At 42.4% G+C, this 27,420-nt stretch overlaps 1 protein-coding gene across 1 annotated transcript in view; it reads left to right on the forward strand.

The window, feature by feature from the left end:
- Positions 1-27,203, forward strand: part of LOC135212180 (T-cell immunomodulatory protein-like) — a 53,391-nt gene extending 26,188 nt beyond the window's left edge. The window contains exons 2-4 of the mRNA XM_064245626.1: positions 1,732-1,867; positions 12,737-14,227; positions 26,672-27,203. Coding sequence (XP_064101696.1) covers positions 12,935-14,227; positions 26,672-27,187 — 1,809 coding nt within the window. The 5' untranslated portion in view covers positions 1,732-1,867; positions 12,737-12,934 and the 3' untranslated portion in view covers positions 27,188-27,203. The remainder of the gene's footprint in view (positions 1-1,731; positions 1,868-12,736; positions 14,228-26,671) is intronic.
- The last annotated feature ends 217 nt before the right edge of the window (positions 27,204-27,420 follow it).

Genomic DNA, 27,420 nt, shown 5'->3' on the forward strand with positions numbered 1-27,420 from the left:
TTCTTTATTAGAGAGCTTATCAGGGAAGCTCACTCGCAGTCCGAGAACGACAATCTTTCCGTTCTGAGAGTTTTTAAAGCTCACGAGGTTAGAGCAGTGGCAACTTCTTTAGCATTTAGAAAGAATTTATCTTTAGCTCGATTCTTCAGAGCACGTTCTGGAGATCGAATTCGGTTTTTGCGAGTCATTATCTCAAAGAGATAGAAACGGTTTCGAGAATTGTAGAACGGTGCAGGTGGCCGGTGGCGGTTTCTGGCATGGTGTTGGGAGAAACGGCACAGGGGTCGTCACTTCTATGCTAACGTTTCACCTTGAAATAGGTTGTCGAGTTCAAGGGAAGCTGGGGGTACTGAGTACCTGGGATACTCACCAGTCTGTTAGGTCAGATTTTATAATGGTTGGGTATATATGTTTTTAAATCTGGTGTTGGTGACAAATGTTTTGTATGATTGAATTTCTGGTCTTAGCCACCCAGGGCAAGGCAATCTTTGTTGTTACTATCCTCCGTCAGTCACCTTGACTCGCTTGAACTACGGAAGGATTCCACTCCTGTAGAGGCTAACTTGGTCAAATTCCAATTCCTCTACAATAGTAAGAAGAGCACCGACCAGAGGCAGTAACAGTCTGCTGTAGCTCTCTTACAAGGTAAGGTACAACAGACACCTCGAGTGTTTACTGGTATTGTAATAAATTTTAACCATTTAGAAATACTAGTGGTGCCACTGAATCCCACCTTCCCATAAATGTGAATTAGCTGTATAATTGTTCGGTAAGACACTACAATAAAAATGAAATTTTCATTATTAAAATGAAGTTTTATTGTATACTTACCGAACAATTATGATTATACCCACCCTCCTCCCCTTAGGTGGATTCACCTGGGCAGTTGTACCTGGTTCTCCCCACGAGTGGAGGAGATGACGTCATCACCACCAGTGTTGGCGATGCCTACGCGCTAAATTTGAATTTAGTCTCCTCCGCTCGTGGAAATCACGGCTGTATAATTGTTCGGTAAGTATACAATAAAACTTCATTTTTAATAATGAAAATTTCATTTTTCTTTTACGCAAAGCATGTAAAAGTAATTTTTAGTTTTTAAAAATTGTTTTGAGAGGGTATAAAGGGTTTGTGTAAGACTGTTGGGAGGGTATTAACTATAATTGTTGGGAGGGTTTATAAAAAGTTTAAATTTATAAAGATAAAAAAAGAATAAGAAAAATTATGAAAAACATATACTGTAGATTTCTATATGTACTTTGCGGTTTTTTCGGCTATTGCGGGGGTTTACCTGGAACCTAACACCCGCAATAGCCGAGGGATTACTGTATTTTTCTATGAGAAATATCCAAAAAAAAAATTCCTTTTTTTTTTTTTTTTTATCAATTTCATCATAAAATGCACTTTTTGTGATAAAACTATTAAAAAAACTAGGTATTAAAATTTTTAGTGTGTTTTTCTTGAGTTTTAGCTAACAAAATAGGCCATTTTAAGCATTTTTATACGGGGTTCCAACTATTTGCGGGTTCTAACTATTCACGGGGCGGGGCGTGTCTGCTATGCATTCCCCGTGAATATGGGGTCCACTGTATTAATTAATTTTTCTTTTGCTGGACTTGACGAACATGCAGTAAGTCTGGTAATGTAGAGAGAAAGTTTGTATTTTATCAATCATAGCGGGTTCGTTTTCCCAATGAGGTGCCAGTGTATATTATTTTATTTATGCTCTTTCAGAAATGTTGGAGAAAATTGAGGTGAGACAGCTGGTGCAAGGTATCCCGATTGCGATGACAGTTTTAGTAGGATCTCCTATGAGCTGGTCAGAGGATCAACAGATTGCAGTTGTCACTCAATTGGGGCATACATATTTGTGAGTCACTCTTTTTTTTTTTTTTTTTTTTTTTTTTTTTATTATTATTATTTATGAAAAGAGTTAGTAGTGTTTTAAGGCTTGCTAGGAAGTCATAAGTAGTACAAAAAAATGATGAGGAGGTTCTGCAATATTGATTTGCATCCATTTCATGCAAGAACAGATGTACTACAATACTTAATGACAACAATAGTTGTCATAATTGTTATTCCAAAATCCCATCATGGTTAAGAGTAAGCGAATGTTATGAAGATTCATGATTAGAACTAATTTCACCCGAATCATTTTTAGTCCAGACTTTAGACAATACATACTGTCCTTAATCAGGTGACATGTTATAACCAACCTTATCAAACCACATTAGCAACTGGTATTCTTCAGTTATTAGAAATTTGTTAGTAAATTCCAGAAGGCTGGATATAGTAGATTAAAAAGATGAAAAAAGTTCAACATATGAGATAAAGTCATGCTTGGTTAACCCTTAAGGGATGGCCGGGCTCTTATCATCATCAACATCTCAGATTGGGGTCACCGCTTTGGATAAGCAGCTTCCATCTGCCTCTGTGGTGCACTTCTGTTTCATCAACTCCTCCATGCTTAAATCCTCCCTCACAGCCAAAGCCTTGCCTTTGAAAATTGCCACCAGTTTACTTCCACTCCATTCCTCTGGTATTCTCCCTTGATCTAAAAACTTTTCCATTAGAATCTAAAGGATTGTTTCCACTCCTCCATCTCCAAGTGGCTTTCCATACTTAAAGTGGGATCAAGTCCAGTCCTGTTGCCTTCCCATTCTTCATCTTCCTAAGGCTTTTAGTACTACCTCTTGCTTAGAGAAACCTATTACCATTCCATGTTCACTTGTCCATCCTCTTTTATGAGTTTCGTTTCCTGTCATTCAGCATTCATTCATTTTCTTCATTCAAAATATTCTTTCCACCTCTTCAAGATGTCTTCTTCCTTTCTAAGTACTGTACCATTTGGATCTGTAATTTGCTCTGTGTGTGTGATATCTTGGGTGCTTTTCTTTCTGACCTTTGATAGTTTAAGAGTCTTCTTCAGCCTTTTCCTTGTTCCCAGTTCTGTATACGTATACATCATTGTATGCTATTGCCTTCTTTACCTCTTTGTTTTTCTCCCTAAGCCTGTCCTTGTTCTCCCCTAACTTTGATTCTGCCTATCTCTCTCTTCTGCCTCCTTCCCTCACTGACTTCTGTATGTCTTCATTCTAACACCATCTCTCCTTTTCCTCCCATATTATCCCAAATGTTTCCCCAAGTACTTCCTTTCCATACTTCTTAATTACAGCTGATTATGTGTCCACTATTCCAGAGTATTTTCAATTTCTAGATCAGTTTCTTCCAACACCTTCCTTTAAAACTCTTCTCTTATCACCATTCCTTTAATAATAATTTGTACCACTTTATTTGCCATACTCCTTTTGTTTTGGTTTTCCTTTATGTATTCAGCTTCAAATCCATACATAAAAATCTATGTTGGTGTACATGGTCGCCTGGGATAACTGCTGTTTTTGACTTCCAATAGCCTTTGTCTTTTGTAAAAAAGTAATCAATCAGAGAGCATCGACCACCACTCTTATAGGTAATAAGGTGTTCCATTTTCTATTTGATGTGTTTACTCTTGTATCCCATGACCTCCGTGCACATGTCCAATTATGTAATTTCCACCTACCATGTGGCCATTCAGGTCTGCCCCCACCCTGAAAAATAAGTATATGGCTTACAGCTATGCGTGAAAGCACAACTGTCACTGTACTCTTATCTAGGCGAAAACTAATCAAATTATCCCTATACGTATTCAGGCATGCAGATTTTCTTTCATAGTATTCAAGCCTTACTGTTTTCTTTTAACATAGATAGGGGTGACATTGGTAAATTAAGTACCCTATATACTTAAATATTTAAATACACGCATGCATTGAAAAGACATATGGGGCAGTGAATAATAATATCCTCATTAGTCATTACAGTTTATTGTACGTACTACAAAGATATGGGAACAGGGTGTAAGCATGGTTTGCATTATCTACTCCCAGTGGTCCTTAAACTGGGCCTTGCATATCCCTGGGTGTCCAGGAGAAGGCCCTAGGGGGTCTGCGACACAGTAGATAATATTTTTCAACTCCATAGAAAAATTGTGACTGTTTTCACCAATTTTGCTTTGTATTGAATTTAAAACAATGAAAAAAATTGAAAAAAAATTTTATTTTATTTTATATATTTATACTTACTTTGTGCAGGAATATGCAAATATTAAGTGTACTACTGTCAGTCCCCGGTTATCAGTGGGGTTCCGCTCTTGGTGGGGTGCTGATAAGCAAAAACCGCCATTAACCAAAACTCAGCAATGTATGGCACTTGTGGCATCAAGTTTCGGTTAATGGTGCCTCTTGCTAGGTATGTTATGGCGCCATAAACTATCATCGCACCTAATGGCGCCGATAACTGAAACTTTGCCCATTGTGGCATGGCGCCCGCTTATAGAAAATTCTTCGAAAACAAAAACTTCAAAGTGAAATATATTCAACAAGCAAAAACTTTGTATTAGAATATCTTTGACTGGTCAGTTAATTCGAATCACTAATCCCAAGTAATTTGTAAAAAGAAGCAAGTTTCTCTCTCTCTCTCTCTCTCTCTCTCTCTCTCTCTCTCTCTCAGTACAAAGTCAGTTTTTGTAGAGCATTAAGATAATATACTTTAAAAGTGTAAGCACCCTACTTGAAGATGGCTGAATTGGTCAAGAGCTCAAAAGGAAAGCCAGTGCTCCTTTAAACGGATTTTTATTTGTAAAAGGTAAGTGATAAACAAAACATATTGGAAATGTAAAGATTTAGAAAATCAGTGCAAAAGCCAAACAATAGTGATAGACAATGATAGACTGTTCTGAGAAAAACAATAACCACGCAGGCAATCTTTTGAATGTGGAAGTTTATCAATTTATGAGTAAAGTGAGAAATAAAAAAAATATTCAAAACTATGTGGAATTTTTGAGAAGACTAAAATTCTTGTCCCTAACTTGTCAGTCGATTCGATTTTAACAGATTTTGAAACGTGGATGATAAATGCAGTCACCGTAGAATTTGCATCATGTTTTAACTATGGTTGCTTCGTCCATTTTTTGTGAATACGTACATAGGGAAGTTTGTGAATATGGACCCAGATCATATTACGGCACTGATACCCAATGTGCTCTGAACATCTGCATGCTTTCAGCTCTTGCATTTCTGCCACTGAGCAAAGTACTGGCTTTTATTACCCCTGTTATTATTGTTAAAATTATTATTGTTACTGTTATTAATAATATTTTTATTATTGATAATATCATCAGAACAGAAAAAGAAAAATACGAAAAAAAGAGAAAAAATATGAAAATATTAACATATTGTTTGTCAATCTTGTATTTGAAGAAAGTGTATGAAACCAACTTTTTGATGTTTTGGCTTTCTAAGTAAAACACTTTCGAAGTGAATGCACTTTTGAAGTTTTTGTTTTCGAAGGATTATTTCGATTTAAGAAACGTTTTCGAAGAATTGTCCGTAAATCTATGGCGCCATATCGCTGATTTTATGGCACTAGACAAGTGCCATAAAACCGGATCGCCATTAAACTGAGTCCGCTGATAACCGAGGACTGCCTGTACGTTGTACTGGGGATCCTGGTTTAGTAATGAGAACTTTTGATTGGCTGGGGTTCTCGGCCGGGACTCATCATGTTGGGGGTCCTTGTATGGTCAAGTTTGGGAACCACTGATCTAATCTAATACAGTAAAGTAACTAGTTTTGACAAGTGAAGTTTTAGTATACATTTACTATATTAAATGTTATAAGATGCAGGAAAATAGTAATTTTGTTTACATATAGTTCAACTGAGCATCTCAGGAGTTGAGAGAGGTTTCATTGCTCTCAGGTGATAGTGGGTAGATTTGGATAACAAGTATTTGTTGTTACGAGTTGTGTGAGCTTAGGTTTTATATATAGTGGCTTCTTCACTTCTGATGTCCTTCTATTTGTATTTTAGCACAGTTTTTAGTTTTTCATAAATTATAATAACTAGTTTTTATATATATATATTTTCAGATAAATTTAATTCCTGTCAGTAGAACTCAAAATTATTTATTGGCCAATAAGAGTAATTTCCCTGTGTCTTATATAATGTATAACGTTTTGATTAATTTCCAAGACATGAACAACAAAAATAAAATTTGTTCATGCAACTTACCTGTCGATATATATATAGCTGATAATTTCCGACACCGACAGAAGTTAAAACTTACGCACACGTAGTGGGAGTCAGGTGGTTAGTACCCATTCCCGCCGCTGGGAGGCGGGTATCAGGAATCATTCCCATTTTCTATTCATAATTTTTCTGTCGCCGGTGTGTGAACATCTGTTTTTACAGCACCTCCGTCTGGATTTGGAAACTTATTGCTACTTAGTATCCCTTTTGGTTCTTTTTTTGGATTAATTGATTGGATCTGGCTAGGCACACGTTATTAGTGGATTGATTGATTTGGTTTGGACTTTTCTTGGAATAAGATGTCAGGGTCTAGTACAGCTAGCGCTAGGTTCTGCTCTAGAAACTGATTGTAGGGGTAGGCTACTGAAAGCTTCAGTAGACCCACATACGGTATGTAAGAGTTGCAGGGAGCATGAATGTGTGTATGAAAGCCGTTGCAAGGAGTGCGAAAGACTAACAGATTCTGAGTGGAAGGCGTATGAGACCTATCTTAGGAAACTTGAAAAGGATAGGTTAAGGAGGTCTTCCCTCCAGGAGTGTTTCAGGCGTTCAAGATATTAATGTTTCTCCTGTTAACCCTCCTTCTGTTAATGCTCCTAACCCTGTAGTTTTGCCTCCGGGCCCTGAAACAGTGTCTGTAGAGAGTAATACTTTATCCTTAATTATTGGAGTCGATTCGTAATCTAGAATCAAAAGTGTTGGCTCTTGAGAGCAAAAGTGACGTGCAAAGTGCAGTGATACCCCTTGTGTAGTGGAGGGTGCGTCAGATCGGCCTCGTTTCGCCTCTAGGCCTGGACCTCTGCTTGACTCCCAGGACCTGGGGAGGGAGCATGTCGAAAGCCAAGAAGGAGGGTTACAAGGAACCCCCACCGATCTGACGTGCCTTCGGCAGTTACTGATGAAAATCCCCAGACTGCCAGGGAGCGTGCACGGGCACGTCTCCTCAACGAGTGTTTTTCGTCATCGGAGGCTTCATCCCCACGTAAAGGGTGGAGTTCTCAAGGTGCTTCACGTCCGCTGAAAAGGACGGCGCGTAATGTTGACGCTTCACGTCCTAGTTCGCCGCTTTTGCGATCTTCGCCTGACAGTGCATTCGCTGCTTTTCCGCCGCAGAAAAGGCGATAGGAGTCTTCGGACTTGGATTCAGTAGCTCGTGTGAGCGATACGGTCGCTCCAGAGCTCGGGAAGAGGCCGTTCCTGGGAGGAGGATGGGGGGCGTCCCCTCGCCGCTCTCCTGCTCACAGGATCAGTCTCCCCAGAGCAGGAAGATTCGCCTAACAAGAGAATGATTCAGTCACTGCAGCAGGCAAACTTCAGGACGCTCTTGCTGCTAGAGAGGTTCTCTTGCGTTCGTAGGAAGGATGAGAAGCTTCCTGTGAAGAAGTCAAGACCCGCTCTTTCTCCTCGCTCTCCTCTCTCTTCGTTCGAGTCTCCCTCTAGAGTCCGATCTGCTCCCCAGCAGCTCTCTAGAGGAGGTGAGAAGTTCGCTTCTCGCTCTCAGGATGATATATCTCCCGCTCGCAAGTCTTCGCATGTTCGCAAGCGAGTGATCGACGCTGAGCGCGCTTCTGTGCAAGTGGAGCGCGCTTCAGGTGCCGCCAGACGCGCACCTGTGGTGGATAAACGTGCACCAGTGAGCGGCAACCGCTCGCTGACTGACGCTCGGTTCGCACCAGTGGAAGCAAACGTTGCACTAGTGACGCTCGGTGCGCACCAGTGGATTGCCAACCAATGGGAGCTGGTGATTGGTAGAAGTCGTTTGAGCGCACGCACCTGTCGGCGCCAAACGTGCGGATTCGGACGCCAAGCGCGCGCTGGTAGACACCAGTCCCTCACCGATGCAAGTTCAGGTGGATGAAGGAACCCTTCATGGGCGTCAGTTTTCTTCAGAGTTTCCTCCTACTTCTCCAGTTTCTGAGGAAGGAGTTAGCGACGGTTTTAGTAGAAGCAGAGGAAGAAACAACAAACAGCTACTGTAATCATCGGACTATAAAGTTTTGATGCGTCTGCTACAGTCGGAGTTCGGAGAAACTTTTCAACCAGAAGCCCCTCGTACTCCTCCTTCTCATTTTCTTCTTTTAAGGCAAACGAAGGCATCGGGGTTCATTAAATGAAGAAGTCGCTTTCCACGAAGCAAGCGTTCTGGAAAGTCAATGAATGGATGGAGAAGAGGAAAGCGTCAGGAAAGTCTCTTTAGCTTTACCGCCTTCAAGACTCTGCGGTAAAGGAGGCATGTGGTATGAGACAGGAGAGAGGACATAGGCGTTAAACTACCAGCCTCTGCTCAAGGTGACTTTGGGAGCATCGTAGACGCCTCCAGAAGAGCCCTTCTGTCTTCATCAAAAGTCACGTGGACCCATAACGAGTTCGACTTTTCAACCCCTAAAAGGGCCTTTCAGGACTAGAGGTCTTCAACTTTCTTGACTGGTGTCTTGGAGTTTTAGATGCCAGATCAAGGAGTTCTGATACTATTAGTCTGGGGAGCTGTCCAGTCGTACTTTCTTGTATGGACAAGGCCGTCAGGGATGGTTCTGAGGAGTTGGCTACGCACTTTAGCTCGGGGGTTCTTAAGAAAGAGAGCGCTCTTTTGTAACTATCACGGCCAAATCCGTCTCTCCAACGCAAAAGGCGGACTTGCTCTTCGCTCCTTTCTCAGACCATCTCTTTCCCCAGGCTATGGTTAAGGACATAGCTTCAAGCCTTCAGGAAAAGGCAACGCAAGATCTTCTGGCTCAGTCTTCTAGAAGGCCAGCAGCTGCTTCATCTTCTGGAGCTTCGTTTGCCAGAAATCGAAGCCCTTTCGTGCTGGACTTTCCTCGAAAGCAGCCTCCCGAGGAAGAGGCTCTTCCAGAGGAAAAACCCCTGCTCCGTCAAAGAGTAGGAAGTGAGTCGGAAGTCCTTCAGACGCCGGTAGGAGCCAGGCTTCTTCGATTTGCGAGAGCCTGGGAAGAGAGAGATGCCGACCCTTGGTCGCTGGATGTCGTGAGGGAAGGGTACAGGATCCCGTTCTTGAAGTCGCCCCCGCTATCCTCAACACCAAAGGATTTGTCTCCCTCTTATCGAGGAGAGAAGCAGAAAGTGCTTTTCGATCTGCTGGAACAAATGATCGAGAAGCAAGCGGTAGAACAGGTCTTCGACCTGGAATCACCAGGGTTTTACAACCGCCTGTTCCTGGTGCCGAAACATTCGGGGGGGGGGGGGTGGCGACCCGTCCTCGATGTCAGCAGTCTAAATCTCTTTGTGATAAAGAAGAAATTCAAGATGGAAACGAACTCAATCGGTGCTGTCAGCTTTGAGACGACCCGGGGGATTGGATGGTCTCCACTGGACCTCCGAAGGACGCGTTATTTTCACGTTCCCCAGCCATCCCCAATCAAGGAAATACCCTGCGGATTTTGGTCCTGAAGGGGAAGGTTTTCCAATTCAGGGCACTTTGCTTCGGTCTGACCACAGCGCCGATGGTTTTCACCATCCTAATGAAGAACGTAGCAAGGCTGCTTCATTTGGAGAATATACGGATCTCTCTCTACCTAGACGACTGGCTTATTCGAGCCTCATCGAGCGAGAACGGTGTCTGGAGGACCTGCACACGACCATGACGTTAGCAAAGTCCCTGGGGCTTCTGGTAAACCTCGAAAAGTCGCATTGACGCCGTCTCAATCTTTAGTCTATCTGGGGATTCAGATGGACTCAGGCTTTTCGGGCTTTTCCGTCCCAGGGGCGACAACTTCAATGCTTGGAGAAAGTGGCGACCTTTCTGGGGAAGGAAACATGCTCGGTGAGGGAATGGATGAGTTTGCTGGGGACCATTTCCTCACTGGAGAAGTTTGTTTCTCTGGGAAGGCTCCACCTCAGACCTCTTCAATTCTTCCTAGCCAACAGTTGGAAGAACAAGCAAGATCTGGAGGCGATCTTGTGCTTAACGAGAGAGGTGAAGGATCACCTAAGTTGGTGGTCAGATCCTCGGAAGCTCGCAGAAGGGCTCTCCCTCAAACTTCGGAACCCCGACCTAGTGTTGTTTTCCGACGCGTCGTCCACTGGGTTGGGGAGCAACACTAGGAGGGAAAGAAGTGTCGGGCACCTGGAGAGGGGAACCAGGTGTACTGGCACATCAATCTGAAAGAGCTGTCAGCCATTTTTCTGGCTCTCAGGTTTTTCCAGGAAGAAGTATCCGGCAAAGTCGTTCAGATCAATGCGGACAACACCACAGCGCTGGCATACCTAAGAAATCAAGGGGGAACTCACTCGCCTTCTCTGTTTGCCATCGCAAAGGAACTCCTGTTGTGGGCACAAAAGCGCAAGAAGTCACGATCCTGACAAGGTTCGTGTCAGGAGTACAGAATGTTCGGGCGGACCTTCTCAGTCGACGAGGACAGCTGTTGCGCAGATGTGGACCCTTCACCAAGAGGTTTTGCCAGTCGCTGTGGATCTGTGGGGCTGTCCACAGGTGGATGTCTTCGCAACGTCCAGGACGAGAAGACTTCAACTCTATTGCTCGCCAGTTCTAGACCCGGAGCAGTCGCAGTAGAGCCCTACTTTGGAATTGGTCGGGCCTAGACATATACGCTTTTCCCCCGCTCAGATCCTCGGGGAAGTGATGAGGAAGTTTGCGGCATCGGAAGGAGCGAGGATGACATCATCGCCCCCTTCTGGCCGGCAGCCGACTGGTTAACAGAGGTGATGTCCTTTACCTGGTAGACTTTCCTTTCCGATGGACTCTACCATTAAGGAAAGATCTACTCAGACAGCCCCACTTCGAGAGGTACCACAAAAACCTCCCCGCTCTGAGTCTGACTGCGTTCAGGACTATCAGGAAGTTGGCCAGAGCGAGGGGTTTTTCAAGACCTGTGGCGAAGGCGATTGCCACCGCAAGGAGGCCCTTCCTCGATCGCTATGTACCAATCGAAGTGGGCTGTCTTCAGATCCTGGTGCAGGAAGAAGGGCATTTCCTCCACCACAACCTCTGTGAGCCAGATAGCTGACTTCCTTCTTCATCTGAGAGAAGAAGTAAAGTTGGCTGTTCCGACTATTAAAGGCTACAGGAGCGTGCTTTCGGTAGTCTTTAGACACAGAGGACTCGATTTGTCTAATAATAGGGACATTCACGATCTCATTAGATCGTATCGAAACTAGGAAGGTAGTCCAACCTAAAAGTACCCTCGTGGAACTTGGATGTGTACTCAAATATTTGATGTCGAGTAACTTCGAACCGCTTCATTCAGTTTCTATCAGGAATCTAACGAAGAAAACGATCTTCCTAACCGCTCTGGCGACGGCGAAGAGGGTTAGCGAAATTCAGGCCATTAGCAAACAGATCGGCTTTTCAGAAAGTAGTGCGGTGTGTTCTTTAAGTCCCATGTTCTTAGCAAAGCAAAGAGAATCCTTCCAAACCCGTGGCCGAGGTCCTTGCGAAATCCAAAGGGTTGGCAGATATAGTTGGGAACGAACGTGAGAGATTCCTGTGTCCTGTCAGGGCTCTAAAGTTCTATCTGCAGAGAACTAAAGCTTGCAGAGGTTCATCGGACAATTTGTGGTGTTCAGTGAGGAAACCGGATCTTCCTATGTCGAAAAACGCACTGGCGTTCTTCATCAGGAATACGATTCAAGAAGCGCATAATAAGTGTAGTGACAGTGATTTAAAGCTTCTGAAAGTAAAAGCTCACGAAGTGAGAGCTATTGCTACTTCGGTAGCCTTTCACAAAAATATGGCTCTCAAAGATATTTTGAATGCCACATTTTGGAGAAGCAATTCGGTGTTCGCTTCACACTACCTGCGGGAGGTGAAAGTGACATACGAAAATTGCTTCTCCCTCGGACCATACATTGCTGCAGACTGTTTTTGGGGGCAGGAGGTAACAATCATCCTATCCTTTAGGGATTAGGGGGTTTTTAATTTGTGTTTATGGTTGTGGGGTGACCGCCTGGGGCGGGTCTCCCTTCCATTAGCTTAGTTAAGTGGGATACCTTTGGTAAACTAAGCCAGGTGGTGGTATTTTTGTCTCGTTGCCCTCATTAGTATGGTCCATGGTCTAGTCACGTCGTGGTCTCGCCCCTGTTGACAGATCATCTGGAGTGCACCAGCTTCATAGGTCTCTACCTTGCTGGCAACTCTAGTAGCACAAGCAGACTTACGTGGCAGTAATCACGAAGCCAGCTATGCTAACAGGTAAGGAATCAAGATATCAATTATCTGCACATATGTGTTTCCTAAATCCTCTATTCTGTCTCTCCCACCACCAAAGGTGGGATTCAGCTATATATATCTGACAGGTAAGTTGCATGAACAAAATGATATTGTAATGATACAATTAAGTTTGTTCTACTACCTGGCAGATATATATAATTAAGTACCCGCCCACCATCCCCTCAGGAGACAGTGGAAATAAAATTATGAATAGAAAATGGGAATGATTCCTGATACCCGCCTCCCAGCGGCGGGAATGGTACTAACCACCTGACTCCCACTACGTGTGTCGTAAGTTTTAAATTCTGTCGTGTCGGAAATTATCAGCTATATATATTCTGCCAGGTAAGTATGAACAAACTTAATTGTATCATTACATATCATTGTTGAGTGTGCCGAATCTATTCCTTTCATGCTTGATCTTTTTTACAGGCTTGAGGACACAGCTACATATAAACATCAGATTTTCCTTTTGAGTGTGTAGTATTCAGTCCTTGAAGAAATTTAGTGACTTCAAGTGAAAAGTGAAGTTTGATCTTTTTCATTTTCATTTATGATCGTATTTAATACTATACTAGTTTATTAAAGTTTATAATCTCCCTTTTTAGTTATTCTTGAGTTTTTTCAAATATGGCTTGCATATCAAGTTTATTTTTGCTTATCATTTGTTGTCAAATTGGTCAGTACTCAGTGTTGAGTCTTAATATTACCCAGCTTGTATTTGGTGAAAATACTAAGTACTTGCCAGCGGCCTTTGGTGATTTTAACTCAGATAAACTAACTGATATGTTTGTAGTGACTCAAGATGGAAGAACCTTGAAAGTTTTGATGTCTCATGCAGAGTCCCCTTTATTCCGTGAGCCAAACCCTCCTGAAGGTCCATCGTGCACATATAAAACACTGAAAATAGTGAGTGTAGTTCCTGGTGATTTTGATGGTAATGGTGCAATGGATGTGATGATTGTTTCATTAGGTAGCGTGACTAAAGTTTATGATATTCATATTCTTTGGGGAAGTTTGAGGAATATGACCCTTGAATGTGGCTATGAAGATTCTCCCCTTTTGAAGTTATCAGGACAACCTCTGGTAATGGATATGAATGGAGATATGATACCAGATTTGTTTGGGGAAGATGAAAACGGAACAAGAAAATTTTGGGTGTTTGGTACAGACCGAAAGCCTCCAACTCCCCACTTAATGTTTGCTGATGGAAGTGAAAACCATCCAAGGCTGAAGATCCCAAGCTCACATGCCTTTGTTGATCTGAATAGTGATTTGGCTGCTGATCTCTGGATTACTGCAAAAACTCAGTTTGAAATCTGGACTACAGCTGAAGGAGTGTATCAGTTGAATGAAACTATTGACTTTCCTCCTGATGTTGGGTATATTGGCCAAACATCCTTCGCTGATGTCAATCTTGATGGAAATATTGATGCTGTGGTACCGGTATGTTTTGACAAAAACACAGTGTTGTGTAAAAAGAATTCTGTCTTTATCTATGATTTTATCAAAAAAGAATGGATTCAGATAGATGTCATTTTTGAGGATCCATTAGGTAATGCCTGGTCATTTGCTACCAGTTCATTAGGGGACTTGTATACAGAAACCACAACACTTAGAGTTGGTGACTTTAATCTAGATGGCTATCCTGATTTCTTGGTCACACTCTTTGACCAGTCTAAAACACCTCGAGTAGTTTTGTTGGAGAATATCAAGTGCAGTGGAGATTCTTGCAAGTATCATCGTAATTTTGCACCAAAGTGGGATTTGTTCAAGGATTTTGGAAGAACAGTCCTGGGAACTTTCTTTGACTTTCAAGAAGATGGTACTTTGGATGTGCTGCTTGTTCAGAAGACTTCTGACAATGAATACCAGCTTGGTGTGTATAAAGACGCCACAGAATATGATGCCGTCTTTGTTAAGGTTAGTGCTGTTGATTAAAATGTATATTTTTTAAAGAATTGTTAATTATGTTTAGTTATTATTCTACTTCTTTTAGCTTGTTATTTTATTGCCTAGCAGTTAATTTGATTAGGTTATGTGTATTGTTCCTACACGATATACAAGCCTTCGCTCCTTTACATGAGGAATTACTTTCAGCGTAGCAGGGATTACGGCTGTTAAATTCATGAACAAGGTGGTTAGGCAGTAACTACCGTGCCTACCCGCCTGACTGGATGTAAACGCTCTACTTTCCTTTCGGCCGTCTTCCAATGAAGACGTAGTTTTGTGAGCTCTTGCTGACTGGGTGTTGATCGTTTTCCCGGTTGGGGGGATCTTTCATTTTTACGTTTTGAATAAATGTATAACGTACTGTGTTTGATATTAATAATTGATTCAGTTTAATAATTGATATGCAAATCCACTTTTTGTGATAGCCTTGATAGCTGCCTTTCTACTTTGTGTTTGAGGGTCAGCGGCCAAGGTATGCCAACATCTTTTATTAGTAGTAGTACATATCTTTGCCCTTTAACGTGAGGACGAGACATGTATTCATCTTAAATTAAATGCTTACGCTTTGGGAATTACCGAGGGGAACGTCAGAGATTTGTCCTTTGTTTTTTCGGGTAATTCCTCTTCTCCTTCATCCTTTTGCTAGCTATCTGATGAAGGTAAAGAGAGAGCATTTGGTTGGTGTTTGGGGGGATCTCTCATTTTGGAGGGCGGTGCCCTTGGATGCAAGAGGAGTATCCTTGTTACTTTAAATCATATTTTCTTTCTTTAACAGGCTAACTGTGGTGATAGTGATTACAGCAGTAGAATGGTTGGATATGCTCTTTGTTTTGGTTATCCTAACCTTGGAATTGTACCTGTGACTCGTAGCATGCTGTGATATTGGTCTTCGAGTGCGTGTACTGATTCCCTGCTGGAAATCATATTCATTTACCACTGCTATCCTGGAGTTACGTCACTGGACAAAGCCTTAGCCGCTGCCCTGTGATGATTAACTATTCCTGATGGTAAATATACCTCATCCTGTAGAAGAAGTCTCGCAGAATTTGGAAAAATCTAAGAGGAAGGGAGTTCATCAAATGTCATCCTCCTCCTCTTCGGAATCATCATATTTTCATCAGTCTCCACCCCTTCGATTTCTAAGGCTCCTTGTCGAAGAAGAAGGTAGTCTCCCCCCCTAAGAAGTGTCGTCATGGGACTTCTAAGGGTCTGTCTCCTTAAACTGAGGAGGCAATAGGGTCTTCTGCTGACTCTCCCATTCCTTCATGAACGGGAACCGTCACGCTGTCCCCAGGGGTCTAGGCCATGTCGGGAGCCATAGAAGTGCAAACTTCAGTTCGCACTTCTGCTGCTAGTCCTAGAGGTTCTGCCCCTAAGACTAGTTCAGTATCAGGCACTTGTTTCGCAAAGTCCCCGAGTGCACGTAAATCTTCAGATTCGCGTGCATCCAGAGTCGGTGACGGTGAGTTCCGTCACCGTCATGACTCAGGCACAGGGTGGAAGAAAGGAGCGAGTCGCTCACGTGACTCGCGCCTTGTCAGTGATCGCTCTCGTGGTGATTGCTCGGTTCCCAGGGTTGACATGACAGCCCCGAGGGACCATACAAGCAGAGACCGGTGGAGGCTCCCTATCCAGTCCTCTTGAGAGGTTTTGACCTTGAAGAGGACTTGGACGAGTTGGAGGACAGTATCAGCTCTCTCCAGTCAGCTGCATGCTCAGCCCCATGCTCGGTCCCACCCAGACGACTGTCACGTTTTGTGACCGACTGGTCCTTTGGTGGCGACAGATGTTTCATGTGCCGTACGAGAGTTTCATAACTCTCCTTGGGAAAGCGTTTTCTCTAAATGATAACGCTTTCTTAGACTTGCGGAGCGGCCATCACTGCGGTTTGACGTGACGGTCCCTCTCCAGTGAGGTGCTCGCTCAGCCCCACTCAGATGACGTCACGCTCGCGTGACTGACCAGTCTCTGTGGGCGGCAGACGTTTTGCCTGTTGTACTGAGAGTTTTGTAACCCTTCTCGGGAAGCGTTTTCTCGGACGGGAATGCCTTCCTGGAATCGTGGAGCGGCCATCACTGCAGGTTGATGGTTGCCCATGACTCCGCTTCTGCTAGTTCCGCCAGCAAAGCGAGCGAGAGCGTCCAGTCTTCCTCCCCTATTCCCTCTACGTCCTATGGCTACGCCGGGAGGGGCAAGGTGAATAGGAGGGATCCTGCACAGTGCTCCCCATAGAATTCAGCTTCGGGGGACTATGTTCCTGAAGGGACCTTCGGCTCCTACCGGGTGTACGTCCACGTTGTTGAGGAAGGATCTTATATGCCCGTTCCTCCTCGATTTCTATGGGGAGTTGAGGAGGCCCCTCACTCGTTTGATGAAATTCAGGGGTCTCGCTGAGCGCTTAAAATTCTTGGAATTTCTAGCACTCTTCGAGTGTTTTGGTCTTCTACGATCTGCAAACACTTGGGAGAGACGAAAATTCCTGATAATTGACTACGATAACTGGGAATCTCGTCGAATGCTCGAATTCCTTGGAATTTCTGGCATTCTCAGTGTTATGGTTTTCTGTGATTTCCAAACACTCTGTCGAGACAGACATTCCCGGTAATTGTCATTATGAAAGTCGGAATCTCGTTAAGCCATTAAATTCCTTGAAATTTCTAGCGTTCGCATGGTGATTTGGTTATCTGAAATTTCAAACACTCAGGCACGGGTATTCCCAATGATTATTGCAATAATCGGGAAATCTTGCCGAGCGCCTGGATCCCTTGGGTTCGTTGGAGCTTGCCGAGTGCTCGCTTCATCATATTGCCGAGTACAAGAGTCTGCTCCTCAGTCTGTTTTGGAGTTATGTAGAGCTTAGAACTGCATGCAACACCTTCTGGGTGAATGGTCAAGTACTGTCCTTGTGTATTGGACCTTCGGGTCTGAACACGTAGGACAGAAGACACACAATCCCTCTTATTCTTCTTCTCAGAGCTTCGGCCTCGAAGGAGAAGAGTTAATTGGGAAGAAGTGATAGTTCTTCGTTGATGATTAACCACTCATAATTATGTGTTGTTGATCTGCTCAGCTTCTCAGCTCGGCTTGACCAGACAACTCGATCTGCCGATCTGAGTGCTTGGCTCTAACGAATGAACTCTGCTCTTGATCGGTGCAGTTCCTTGCCATGACATAGCACCCTCCTTTCCTGTGTTGCAGCGAGTCTTCAAGGGGTCATCGTCTTTTGTCTTCATCATCTGACGCCTCTTAACCTCCCTTTTCAAAGGTTTCCACGTCTTAAGAAGAGGAAGGTATTCTCCGCCCCTTGCGAAGTCTCGCTTCAAGACTTCTAAGAGTCTGCACCCTTTCCGTGGGGAGGAATTAATTGGCTCCTTCTGGAACCGGGAACCTGGACGCTATCCATAAATATGTGTCTCGGGAGCCCCAGGAGTTCGAACCCAGGTTCGTTCTCTTGTCTGTGGTTCATGGAACTGGGGCTGCGTCGGGTATACTCGTGTACGGGTGTGTCCGAGTGTACAACCCCCAAGGGGGTCATACATCCACAAAGGGGGGAGTCAGTGATAGGTAGTTTTTTCTCCATCACGATAGTGGCGCAGGACAAGAGAAGGGACCGAGCCACATTGGTGGCTCTGACCTACCTGTGAAAGTCAGGAATGGCTATTCTTCAGGTGCCAAGATTGATGTTGCTGTCCCTCAGGACAAGGCATCTTAAGGAGATAGGAGGAGGTCCTCTGTGTAGTCGTCTTCATGAGGTTTGATCATGGAGAAGATAGATACGTAGCAAGACGTGGTAAGTTCTCGCCAGCTTTTTTACTGCATTTAACTCTGGTCAACTTTCGCTTGCGTTTGCGCGAATGAAACGGTTGTAGGAATGAATGCTTAGTTTAACGAGTGAGAATATCGCAAGTCAGGGAATAGCGGGCAAGAACAGTTGGTCCTCCTCTCTTTTTTCCCCTCTACTTCCTGGTTATACCAGAATGAACAAGGAAATAAGAGGAATTCTGTGGAGTCTACTCCTCGGAATTCGAACCCGAGAGACTATGTTTTTGGTTCAATCTTAGGATCTTGCCGAACATATGTCAATCCGTTCAGGATGGATAGCACCGAGAGGTTTGAATGCCTCTCCAGTGCTACTGATTTGGGAACAACCATTCGGCTTGAACGAGTTGTCTTCGGTATCCTTTTATCGCCGTAGAAGTCTCCCTTTGGGAAAGCTTCACCTTCGCTCTCTCATTAGAGAATGAAGGCAGTCTGCTTCTAGTCCTGATTTTGTCCCTCGAATGAAGAAGAATTAGGCTGGAGTGCGATTTACAGGAACCTACAATTATACTACGTATAGTATCTCTCTCGCAACATGCTTCTGTTATCATTTGCATGTCTGAGTAGTAGGCACATACCTGTGAGATTAACTCTCTGGTATGTGACAGACGAATAGTACCTTCTCTTAATTAACCTGGAACTCAGGAGGAGCCTTTATGGCCTCCCAAGAGTTACTGGTTTTGATTTTGAGATAACTAGTGGTATTGTTTCCCAACAACACCGCACGTGTATTATCACTGATAGGAGGGTTTTCTTCCTTCCCTTATTTCGGTTAAAATGCAGATGCTCGAGTGTATCTTTTTTGCGCTTGATGGATCTAGCCGAACGCATTGCTTCATGGAATGAACTACCAGGCAACTCACAATGACAAGTTGCATCTCGTCTATGGTGTGCGGTTCTAGAGGTAAGAAGGATGCGAGAGTGAATGGCCTCTCCACCTTCCCCACCTCGTCTTTCTACTCCTCTTTCTTCGGGTTGAGGATAGGACTCGAACTCACACTGGCTGGTTGGACGATTGATGCGGTAAGCTTACACATAGAGCTTCCTTTCTATTTTCTTATCAGAATCATAGAAGCAATCCCGCTTCTTCTTCTAGCAAGGGGAAGAAGGAGATCTGGCAAATAATGCAAAACCCTTCCCAGAAATCTTTGCAATTAAATGCCTACCGACTCTTAAATATTCTTCCCAGCCCATTTTCGGATGTGTTTATGATTCCTCACTCATTTCGAAAAGGCCCAGAAGTCTGACTCTTGATCATGCAGCACCTATACTCCGATCAAGTTGTCAGAGGCAGGGCACTCATCCTTGCTCTTGCGACCAGGAGGAATAGCCCAGGTGTGCTGAACTCCAGTCAGTTCTAGAGGCTCACTCAGATTCCTCCTACCAATCAGTGAGTCTTCCTCATGTAAAGGGGACTGAGGGTTTGTATATCGTGTAGGAACAAATCACAATTTTTGAAAGTAAATTGTATTTTTCTTAACTTTACAAACCTGAGGTCCTTTACATTACCCCTCAATCTGAACCTGGCCGAAAGGCAAAGCGGAGTCTTCACATCCGGGCAATGCGGGGGCCTTACCCGCCTGCCACGTGGTAGTTACTGCCTAACCACCTTGTTCAAGAATTTAACGGCCATAATTCCAGCTACGCTGATAGTAATTCGTCATGTAAAGGACCTCAGGTTTGCATACGTATTTAGGAAAAATACAATTTACTTTCAAAAATTGTGATATTTTGAAGATGAGAGCATATAGTATGTACTGTGTAAAAGTACTGGTTGATCATGTTAATATTCATTATCAAATACACACAGATATTGCCATTACTAAGGAAAACATACTTCATGTCTTTATTTTATTTGCATAATAAAAATTCTCTCACAATATAGTACTTCATCCCAACACTTCTCATATAGGTACTAATGCTTATCATTGTCAGAGAATTTTCTTGGATACATTTTTCCTTTGTGTAACAGCTAGTTTTAACTTTTGTCATCATCAGTATGAAAAAAGCAGATAATAATTAGTGGTTGTTCCTATTACCAAAGCTTATGCTTAGTCACATTCATGAATTTAAAGTAATAACTAATTTTTCAAGGAAATTCCTGTGATGATAAACTTGTTCTTACAAGAATACAAACCTCTCTGTGTTATATTGATATACCCCCAGCAACAGCTGGCCTGGTTATTGAAACTTGCTAGCTAACAAGGTGGTTAAGTAAGACCAAATGAGTGAGGGGTTGGTAAGCTACCCATTCACTTGACAGCTGGCATTCACTTTTTCTTTGTTTGCTTTGCTGCTGTTAAGATGTTTCTGCTGCTGTGAACTCTTATCATGGCTTTTGTTGGAAAGACTGATTATTATTATTATTATTATTATTATTATTATTATTATTGTTATTTTTTTATTTATTTTTTTTTTTGCTTTATCACAGTCCTCCAATTCGACTGGGTGGTATTTATAGTGTGGGGTTCCGGGTTGCATCCTGCCTCCTTAGGAGTCCATCACTTTTCTTACTATGTGTGCCGTTTCTAGGATCACACTCTTCTGCATGAGTCCAGGAGCTACTTCACTTCTAGTTTTGTTTTTCTAGATTCCTTTTCAGGGATCTTGGGATCGTGCCTAGTGCTCCTATGGTTATGGGTACAATTTCCTCTGGCATATCCCATATCCTTCTTATTTCTATTTTCAGATCTTGATACTTATCCATTTTTCCCTCTCTTTCTCTTCAACTCTGGTGTCCCATGGTATTGCGACATCAATGAGTGATACTTTCTTCTTGACTTTGTCAATCAATGTCACGTCTGGTCTGTTTGCACATATCACCCTATCTTGTTCTGATAACCATAGTCCCCAGAGGATCTTTGCGTGATCGTTTTCTTTTCTATCACTCCCTCAGGTTGGTGCTCGTACCACTTATTACTGCAAGGTAGCTGATGTTTCTTGCACAGGCTCCAGTGGAGTTGGGCTTTTGCTACTGAATCATGCCTCTTCTTGTACTGGTTCTGTGCAAGTGCCGGGCATTCGCTTGCTATGTGGTTTATGGTTTCATTTTTCGTATTGCACTTCCTACATATGGAGAGATGTTATTTCCGTCTATCGTTCTTTGAACATATCTGGTTCTTAGGGCCTGATCTTGTGCTGCTGTTATCATTCCTTCAGTTTCCTTCTTGAGCTCTCCCCTCTGTAGCCATTGCCATGTGTCATCGCTGGCTAGTTCTTTAGTCTGTCTCATGTATTGTCCGTGCATTGGTTTGTTGTGCCATTCCTCTGTTCTGTTTGTTATTGTCCTGTATCTGTATATTTCTGAGTCTTCGTCTACTTTTATCAGTCCTTCCCATGCACTCTTGAGCCACTCGTCTTCACTGGTTTTCAGATATTGCCCCAGTGCTCTGTTCTCGATGTTGACGTAGTCCTCTATGCTTAGTAGTCCTCTCCCTCCTTCCTTTCGTGTTGTGTATAGTCTGTCCATATTTGCTCTTGGGTGTAGTGCTTTGTGTATTGTCATATGTTTCCTGGTTTTCTGATCTATGCTACGAAGTTCTGCCTTCGTCCATTCCACTATTCCTGCACTGTATCTGATTACTGGCACTGCCCATGTGTTTATGGCTTTTGTCATATTTCTGGCGTTGAGTTTTGACTTGAGTATCGCCTTGAGTCTCTGCATATATTCTTTCCTGATCGTGTCCTTCATCTCTTGGTGTTTTATATCCCCTCCTTCCATTATTCCCAGGTATTTGTATCCCATCTCATCTATGTGTTTGATGTTGCTCCCATCTGGTAGCTTTATCCCTTCAGTTCTCCGTTACTTTGCCTTTTTGTATGTTGACTAAGGTGCATTTTTCTATTCCAACTCCATCCTGATGTCCCCTGATACAATCCTTACAGTCTGGATTAGGGTATCTATTTCCTTGATGCTCTTACCATACAGCTTGATGTCGTCCATGAACATCATGGTGATTCTGTTGCCTTCTTTTCTTGAGTTGGTACCCAGCATCCATCTTCTGCAGTACTTTTGTCATGGGAATCATGGCTACTACGAAGAGTAGTGGGGACAGTGAGTCGGCCTGGAAGATCCCTCTCCTGATATTAACCTCTGCTAGTCTTATTCCAGAGCTTGTAAGTTATTGTATTTCCAGTTGCGCATATTGTATTTTTGGGGAAGGAAAAGCTGGATTGTGGGTTTTCAATACTGCCCCATATATTTTCAGGCATTCTATTAGCCATGTTTGTGTATCATGTCGAAGGCTTTCTTATAGTCTATCCATGCCAAGCTTAGGTTGGTTTTCCTTCTCTTACTGTTCTTCATTACCATTTTGTCTATCAGGAGCTGGTCTTTTGTGCCCCTACACTTCCTTCTGCAGCCTTTCTGTTGGTGGGGGATGGTGTTTGTATCCTCTAGGTAGTTGTATAGCCTTTCGCTGATGATACCTGTTAGTAACTTCCACATTATTGGTAGGCAGGTGATAGGCCTGTAGTTACTGGCTATATTTCCCTTACTCTTGTCTTTTTTGTACTAAGGATGTTCTTCCTGTGGTCATCCATTTGGGTGCATGGTGATTTGAGATACAATGCTGGAGTTGTTCTGCTATTCGTGGGTGTAGGGCCTTGAAGTTTTTGAGCCAGTATCCATGGACTTCATCGGGACCTGCGGCTTTCCAGTTTGGCATTTTCTTTAGTTGGTGTCTGTGAATCTGTTTTATTCTCCCTGTTTCTTCTTCCTTGACTTCCTGGAGCCATGTTGCATGTTTGTTGTGTGATACCAGATTGCTCCATATGTTTTCCCAGTGTCTTACTTGGTTCGGCTTCAGGAATTTCTTGGTGGTTGTCTTCCCCTCTTAGTTGGCTGTATAGTCTTTTCTGGTTGGTATGTTATTATTAATTATTTTTTTTTTGCTCTATCATAGTCCGCCAATTCGACTGGGTGGTATTTATAGTGTGGGGTTCCGGGTTGCATCCTGCCTCCTTAGGAGTCCATCACTTTTCTTACTATGTGTGCCGTTTCTAGGATCACACTCTTCTGCATGAGTCCTGGAGCTACTTCAGCCTCTAGTTTTTCTAGATTCCTTTTCAAGGATCTTGGGATCGTGCCCAGTGCTCCCCTATGATTATGGGTACGATTTCCACTGGCATATCCCATATCGTTCTTATTTCTATTTTCAGATCTTGATACTTGTCCATATTTTCCCTCTCTTTCTCTTCAACTCTGGTGTCCCATGGTATTGCGACATCAATGAGTGATACTTTCTTCTTGACTTTGTCAATCAACGTCACGTCTGGTCTGTTTGCACGTATCACCCTATTCCGTTCTGATACCATAGTTCCCAGAGGATCTTTGCGTGATCGTTTTTCTATCACTCACTCAGGTTGGTGCTCGTACCACTTATTACTGCAAGGTAGCTGATGTTTCTTGCACAGGCTTCAGTGGAGGGCTTTTGCCACTGAATCATGCCTCTTTTTGTACTGGTTCTGTGCAAGTGCCGGGCATTCGCTTGCTATGTGGTTTATGGTTTCATTTTTCGTATTGCACTTCCTACATATGGGAGAGATGTTATTTCCGTCTATCGTTCTTTGAACATATCTGGTTCTTAGGGCCTGATCTTGTGCCGCTGTTATCATTCCTTCAGTTTCCTTCTTGAGCTCTCCCCTCTGTAGCCATTGCCATGTGTCATCGCTGGCTAGTTCTTTAGTCTGTCTCATGTATTGTCCATGCATTGGTTTGTTGTGCCAGTCCTCTGTTCTGTCTGTCATTCTCCTGTCTCTGTATATTTCTGGGTCTTCGTCTATTTTTATTAGTCCTTCTTCCCATGCACTCTTGAGCCACTCGTCTTCACTAGTTTTCAGATATTGCCCCAGTGCTCTGTTCTCGATGTTGACGCAGTCCTCTATGCTTAGTAGTCCTCTCCCTCCTTTCTTTCGTGTTATATATAGTCTGTCCGTATTTGCTCTTGGGTGTAGTGCTTTGTGTATTGTCATATGTTTCCTGGTTTTCTGATCTATGCTGTGGAGTTCTGCCTTCATCCATTCCACTATTCCTGCGCTGTATCTGATTACTGGCACTGCCCATGTGTTTATGGCTTTTATCATATTTCCGGTGTTGAGTTTTGACTTGAGTATCGCCTTGAGTCTCTGCATATATTCTTTCCTGATCGTGTCCTTCATCTCTTGGTATTTGTTTTATATCCCCTCCTTCCAATATTCCCAGGTATTTGTATCCCATCTCATCTATGTGTTTGATGTTGCTCCCATCTGGTAGCTTTATCCCTTCAGTTCTCGTTACTTTGCCTTTTTGTATGTTGACTAAGTCGCATTTTTCTATTCCAAACTCCATCCTGATGTCCCTCCCAGATACAATCCTTACCAGTCTGGATTAGGGTATCTATTTCCTTGATGCTCTTACCATACAGCTTCTTCTTCTTCTTCTTCCTTCTTCTTCTTCCTTCTTCTTCTTCATTCTTCTTCTGTTCCTTCTTCTTCTTCTTCTTCCTTCTTCTTATTATTATTATTATTATTATTATTATTATTATTATTATTATTATTATTATTATTATTATTGTTGTTGTTGTTGTTGTTGTTGTTGTTGTTGTTGTTGTTGTTGTTGTTGTTGTTGTTGTTGTTGTTGTTGTTGTTCAGAAGATGAGCCCTACGTATATGGAACAAGCCCATCACAGGGGCCATTGACTTGAAATTCAACTTTTCCAAAGGATATGGTGTTCATTAGAAGGAAGTAACAGGAGGTATTTTTTTAACCCCTTGTTGATGGTGTGGGTCTCCTTTGACCTTTATGGAAGGTATTTTAAGGTGTGACAGTGTGTGTGGACACTTATGTCATGCATTTAGATAAATTTTATTTCAATTTGTTCACTTTGCAGGGTTCAGGATTGTATTGTGTCTATCCACATTCTATTTGTTCAATTTGTTGTAAAGTAAACCCAATGAAAGGCTGATATATCTTTTAAAGATTTTCAGATAACATTTTTTTATATTTGATCTTCATGAATAGTAAGAGAATCAATTACTCCTGGACCCTTTGATGAACAGTTTTGACACAGAATATGACTGTGGCACCCTCCTCTGACAATTTGTATTTGGAAAAGGCTAAGAAACATAGTGTAATTACACTGGAGCCCTATGCTCCAGCATGGAGCAAAGGAAAATTGACCCTAAATGTCTGTGAAATAGGACTAGAAATATTCCAAACTTTTTATGATAAGTATTTGACCTTTTGATGAGTACAGAGGCATTGTTAAAAGTGTTGTGGCAGAGAGCCTAAGATATCATCTGAAGGTCGAAGAAACTGACAGTAGAATCCACCTCAGCAAAAGAAAGTGAAAATTTAAAAGTATTATCACAACTTGGAGAGGTTTAAGTCACTGCGAAGCCCTGACCACTTGTCAGTCTGCACTCCACTTTGCTTTCGGCCGCCATTGTTTAAAGACATCTTTACGCTTCTTTGCCCAACTGTCATTTACTCTCCTCTTGTTTTCTTTTTCCCAGTTATATGTTTGTGTGTGTGAGCTATATTTTCATTAGGTAGACCCCTAACTTGCAGTAGCCTTGGGAGCGGAAACTGTTTGGTCCAGTTTAGGGTGCGGTGTCCAGGTAAGAACCCTTGATATATACATACTGGAACTTTGATCATAGTGCCCACCTCAACCTCCTCAATTTGTTTTTTAGGCTGAAGGAAAAAGTATTTGGTGAATGGCATATGAGGGGTATGCCCACCTCAACCTCCCATTAACCACCAGGTTACAAATTTCAGCTGCTCAGCTGCATTTTCCAGCTTTCCTGGAACCTTTGATTATAGTGCCCACCTCAACCTCCTCACTTTGTCTTTTAGGCTGAAGGAAAAAGTGCTTGGTGATGGCATATATGAGGGGTATTCCCCACTCACTCCCATTAACCACCAGGTTATAAATTTCAGCTACTCAGCTGCATTTTCCAGCTTTCCTATTTAAATAGGTTTGTTTACCTAGGAAAAATACAAATCACAGAAATGAAAAAGCACACAATTTTTCATAATTTTATTTCTTCTGTAATTGGAGTCTCTTCAAGTGATAATGTAAATCTAGTTAGATGTCTAATCTAACCTTTAGATTTTTATTTGAAGAGGAGCCAGTTAAAAAGAAATTAATTGTTAAAATAGTAAATTCTCCTTGAAGAAACCTTGATATCATTTTACAAAATGTAAAAGTAGTAAGGCTGGCCATTTCATTATTTAGTAGTTAGCCTTATGTGTAGGTTCTTTATTTATCAAATGTATTTTATGCTATTTGAGAGTTAAAAGAATTTATCAGACATTCATTGCTAGGCATCTGTCTTCATGGTGTAAACAACTTGGGTGTTTGCATCTATGGAATCTGAAAGCTGTCTGATGGCAAGTTCATGATTATGCCTGGCTGCTTTCTGTGTTTTGACCTAACCATTTCTTGGAAGACTTCAGTATTTCCTGTATGTTTATAGTACTGTACATACTTCTTCATTTATTGTTTAAATTTACATATCTTTGTTAGGTCTTATATATAATCAGAGCAAATAGCTACAATGTTATTAATTTGTTTTATATTTTGTAATTTGTCATTTATTTGTTTTGTACAGGTTCTTATCCCTACTGGTCGCTGCTATGGTGAGGATTGTGCCTTGAATAACATTGCTTATGGGACAAATCAACCAGGTCCTTCTATTACATATTCTATTACAACTGCAACTGGCAGTAACCAGTGCTCCAAAGCAACGCAACTTCACCAGTCTGCTCATCACTCCTTACAGCTTCCTTACACTGTGTTTGGCCTTGGACGCAACTGGAATTTTGTTGAAGTTATGAAAGTTGGTATACCTCGTGGAAATAATTCAATAACTCTGACTAGCAGTTTTACTCAAATTATTCCCAACTCTCAGCTGATTGTCATTCCTTACCCAATGGAAAACCCTGATCAGTGGGTGAGTAAGTTGTTCATAACACCCAGCAAAGCAATGCTAATGACAGCAGGTGCTCTTATTGGAACTTGTCTCTTTGTTGCAGCCATTATTGGCATACTACATCACAGGGAGAAGCAACAGGATAAGAGAGAAAAGCAACAGGAGGCTCATAAATTCCATTTTGATGCCATGTAATGATATGTATTTCATTACCCAGAACATTTTGACCTAAGGTAACAAAAACGTAACAGCTGACTTGTGTGTTTTAAGTATTTATTCTGTCTTTCTGCTTTGAGATTCTTGAAAAATATCCTTTTTACAAAGCAGTGGTTATTTTTATAAATACAGCTGTATCTGTAGACAATTTTTTATCCAGTTGTTATTGCTTTTGGATTACCTTGGGTCATGGAAATTGCATAAGAGTGTAA

This window comes from Macrobrachium nipponense, chromosome 40 (assembly GCF_015104395.2).
Source record: "Macrobrachium nipponense isolate FS-2020 chromosome 40, ASM1510439v2, whole genome shotgun sequence".
Taxonomy (NCBI): domain Eukaryota; kingdom Metazoa; phylum Arthropoda; class Malacostraca; order Decapoda; family Palaemonidae; genus Macrobrachium; species Macrobrachium nipponense.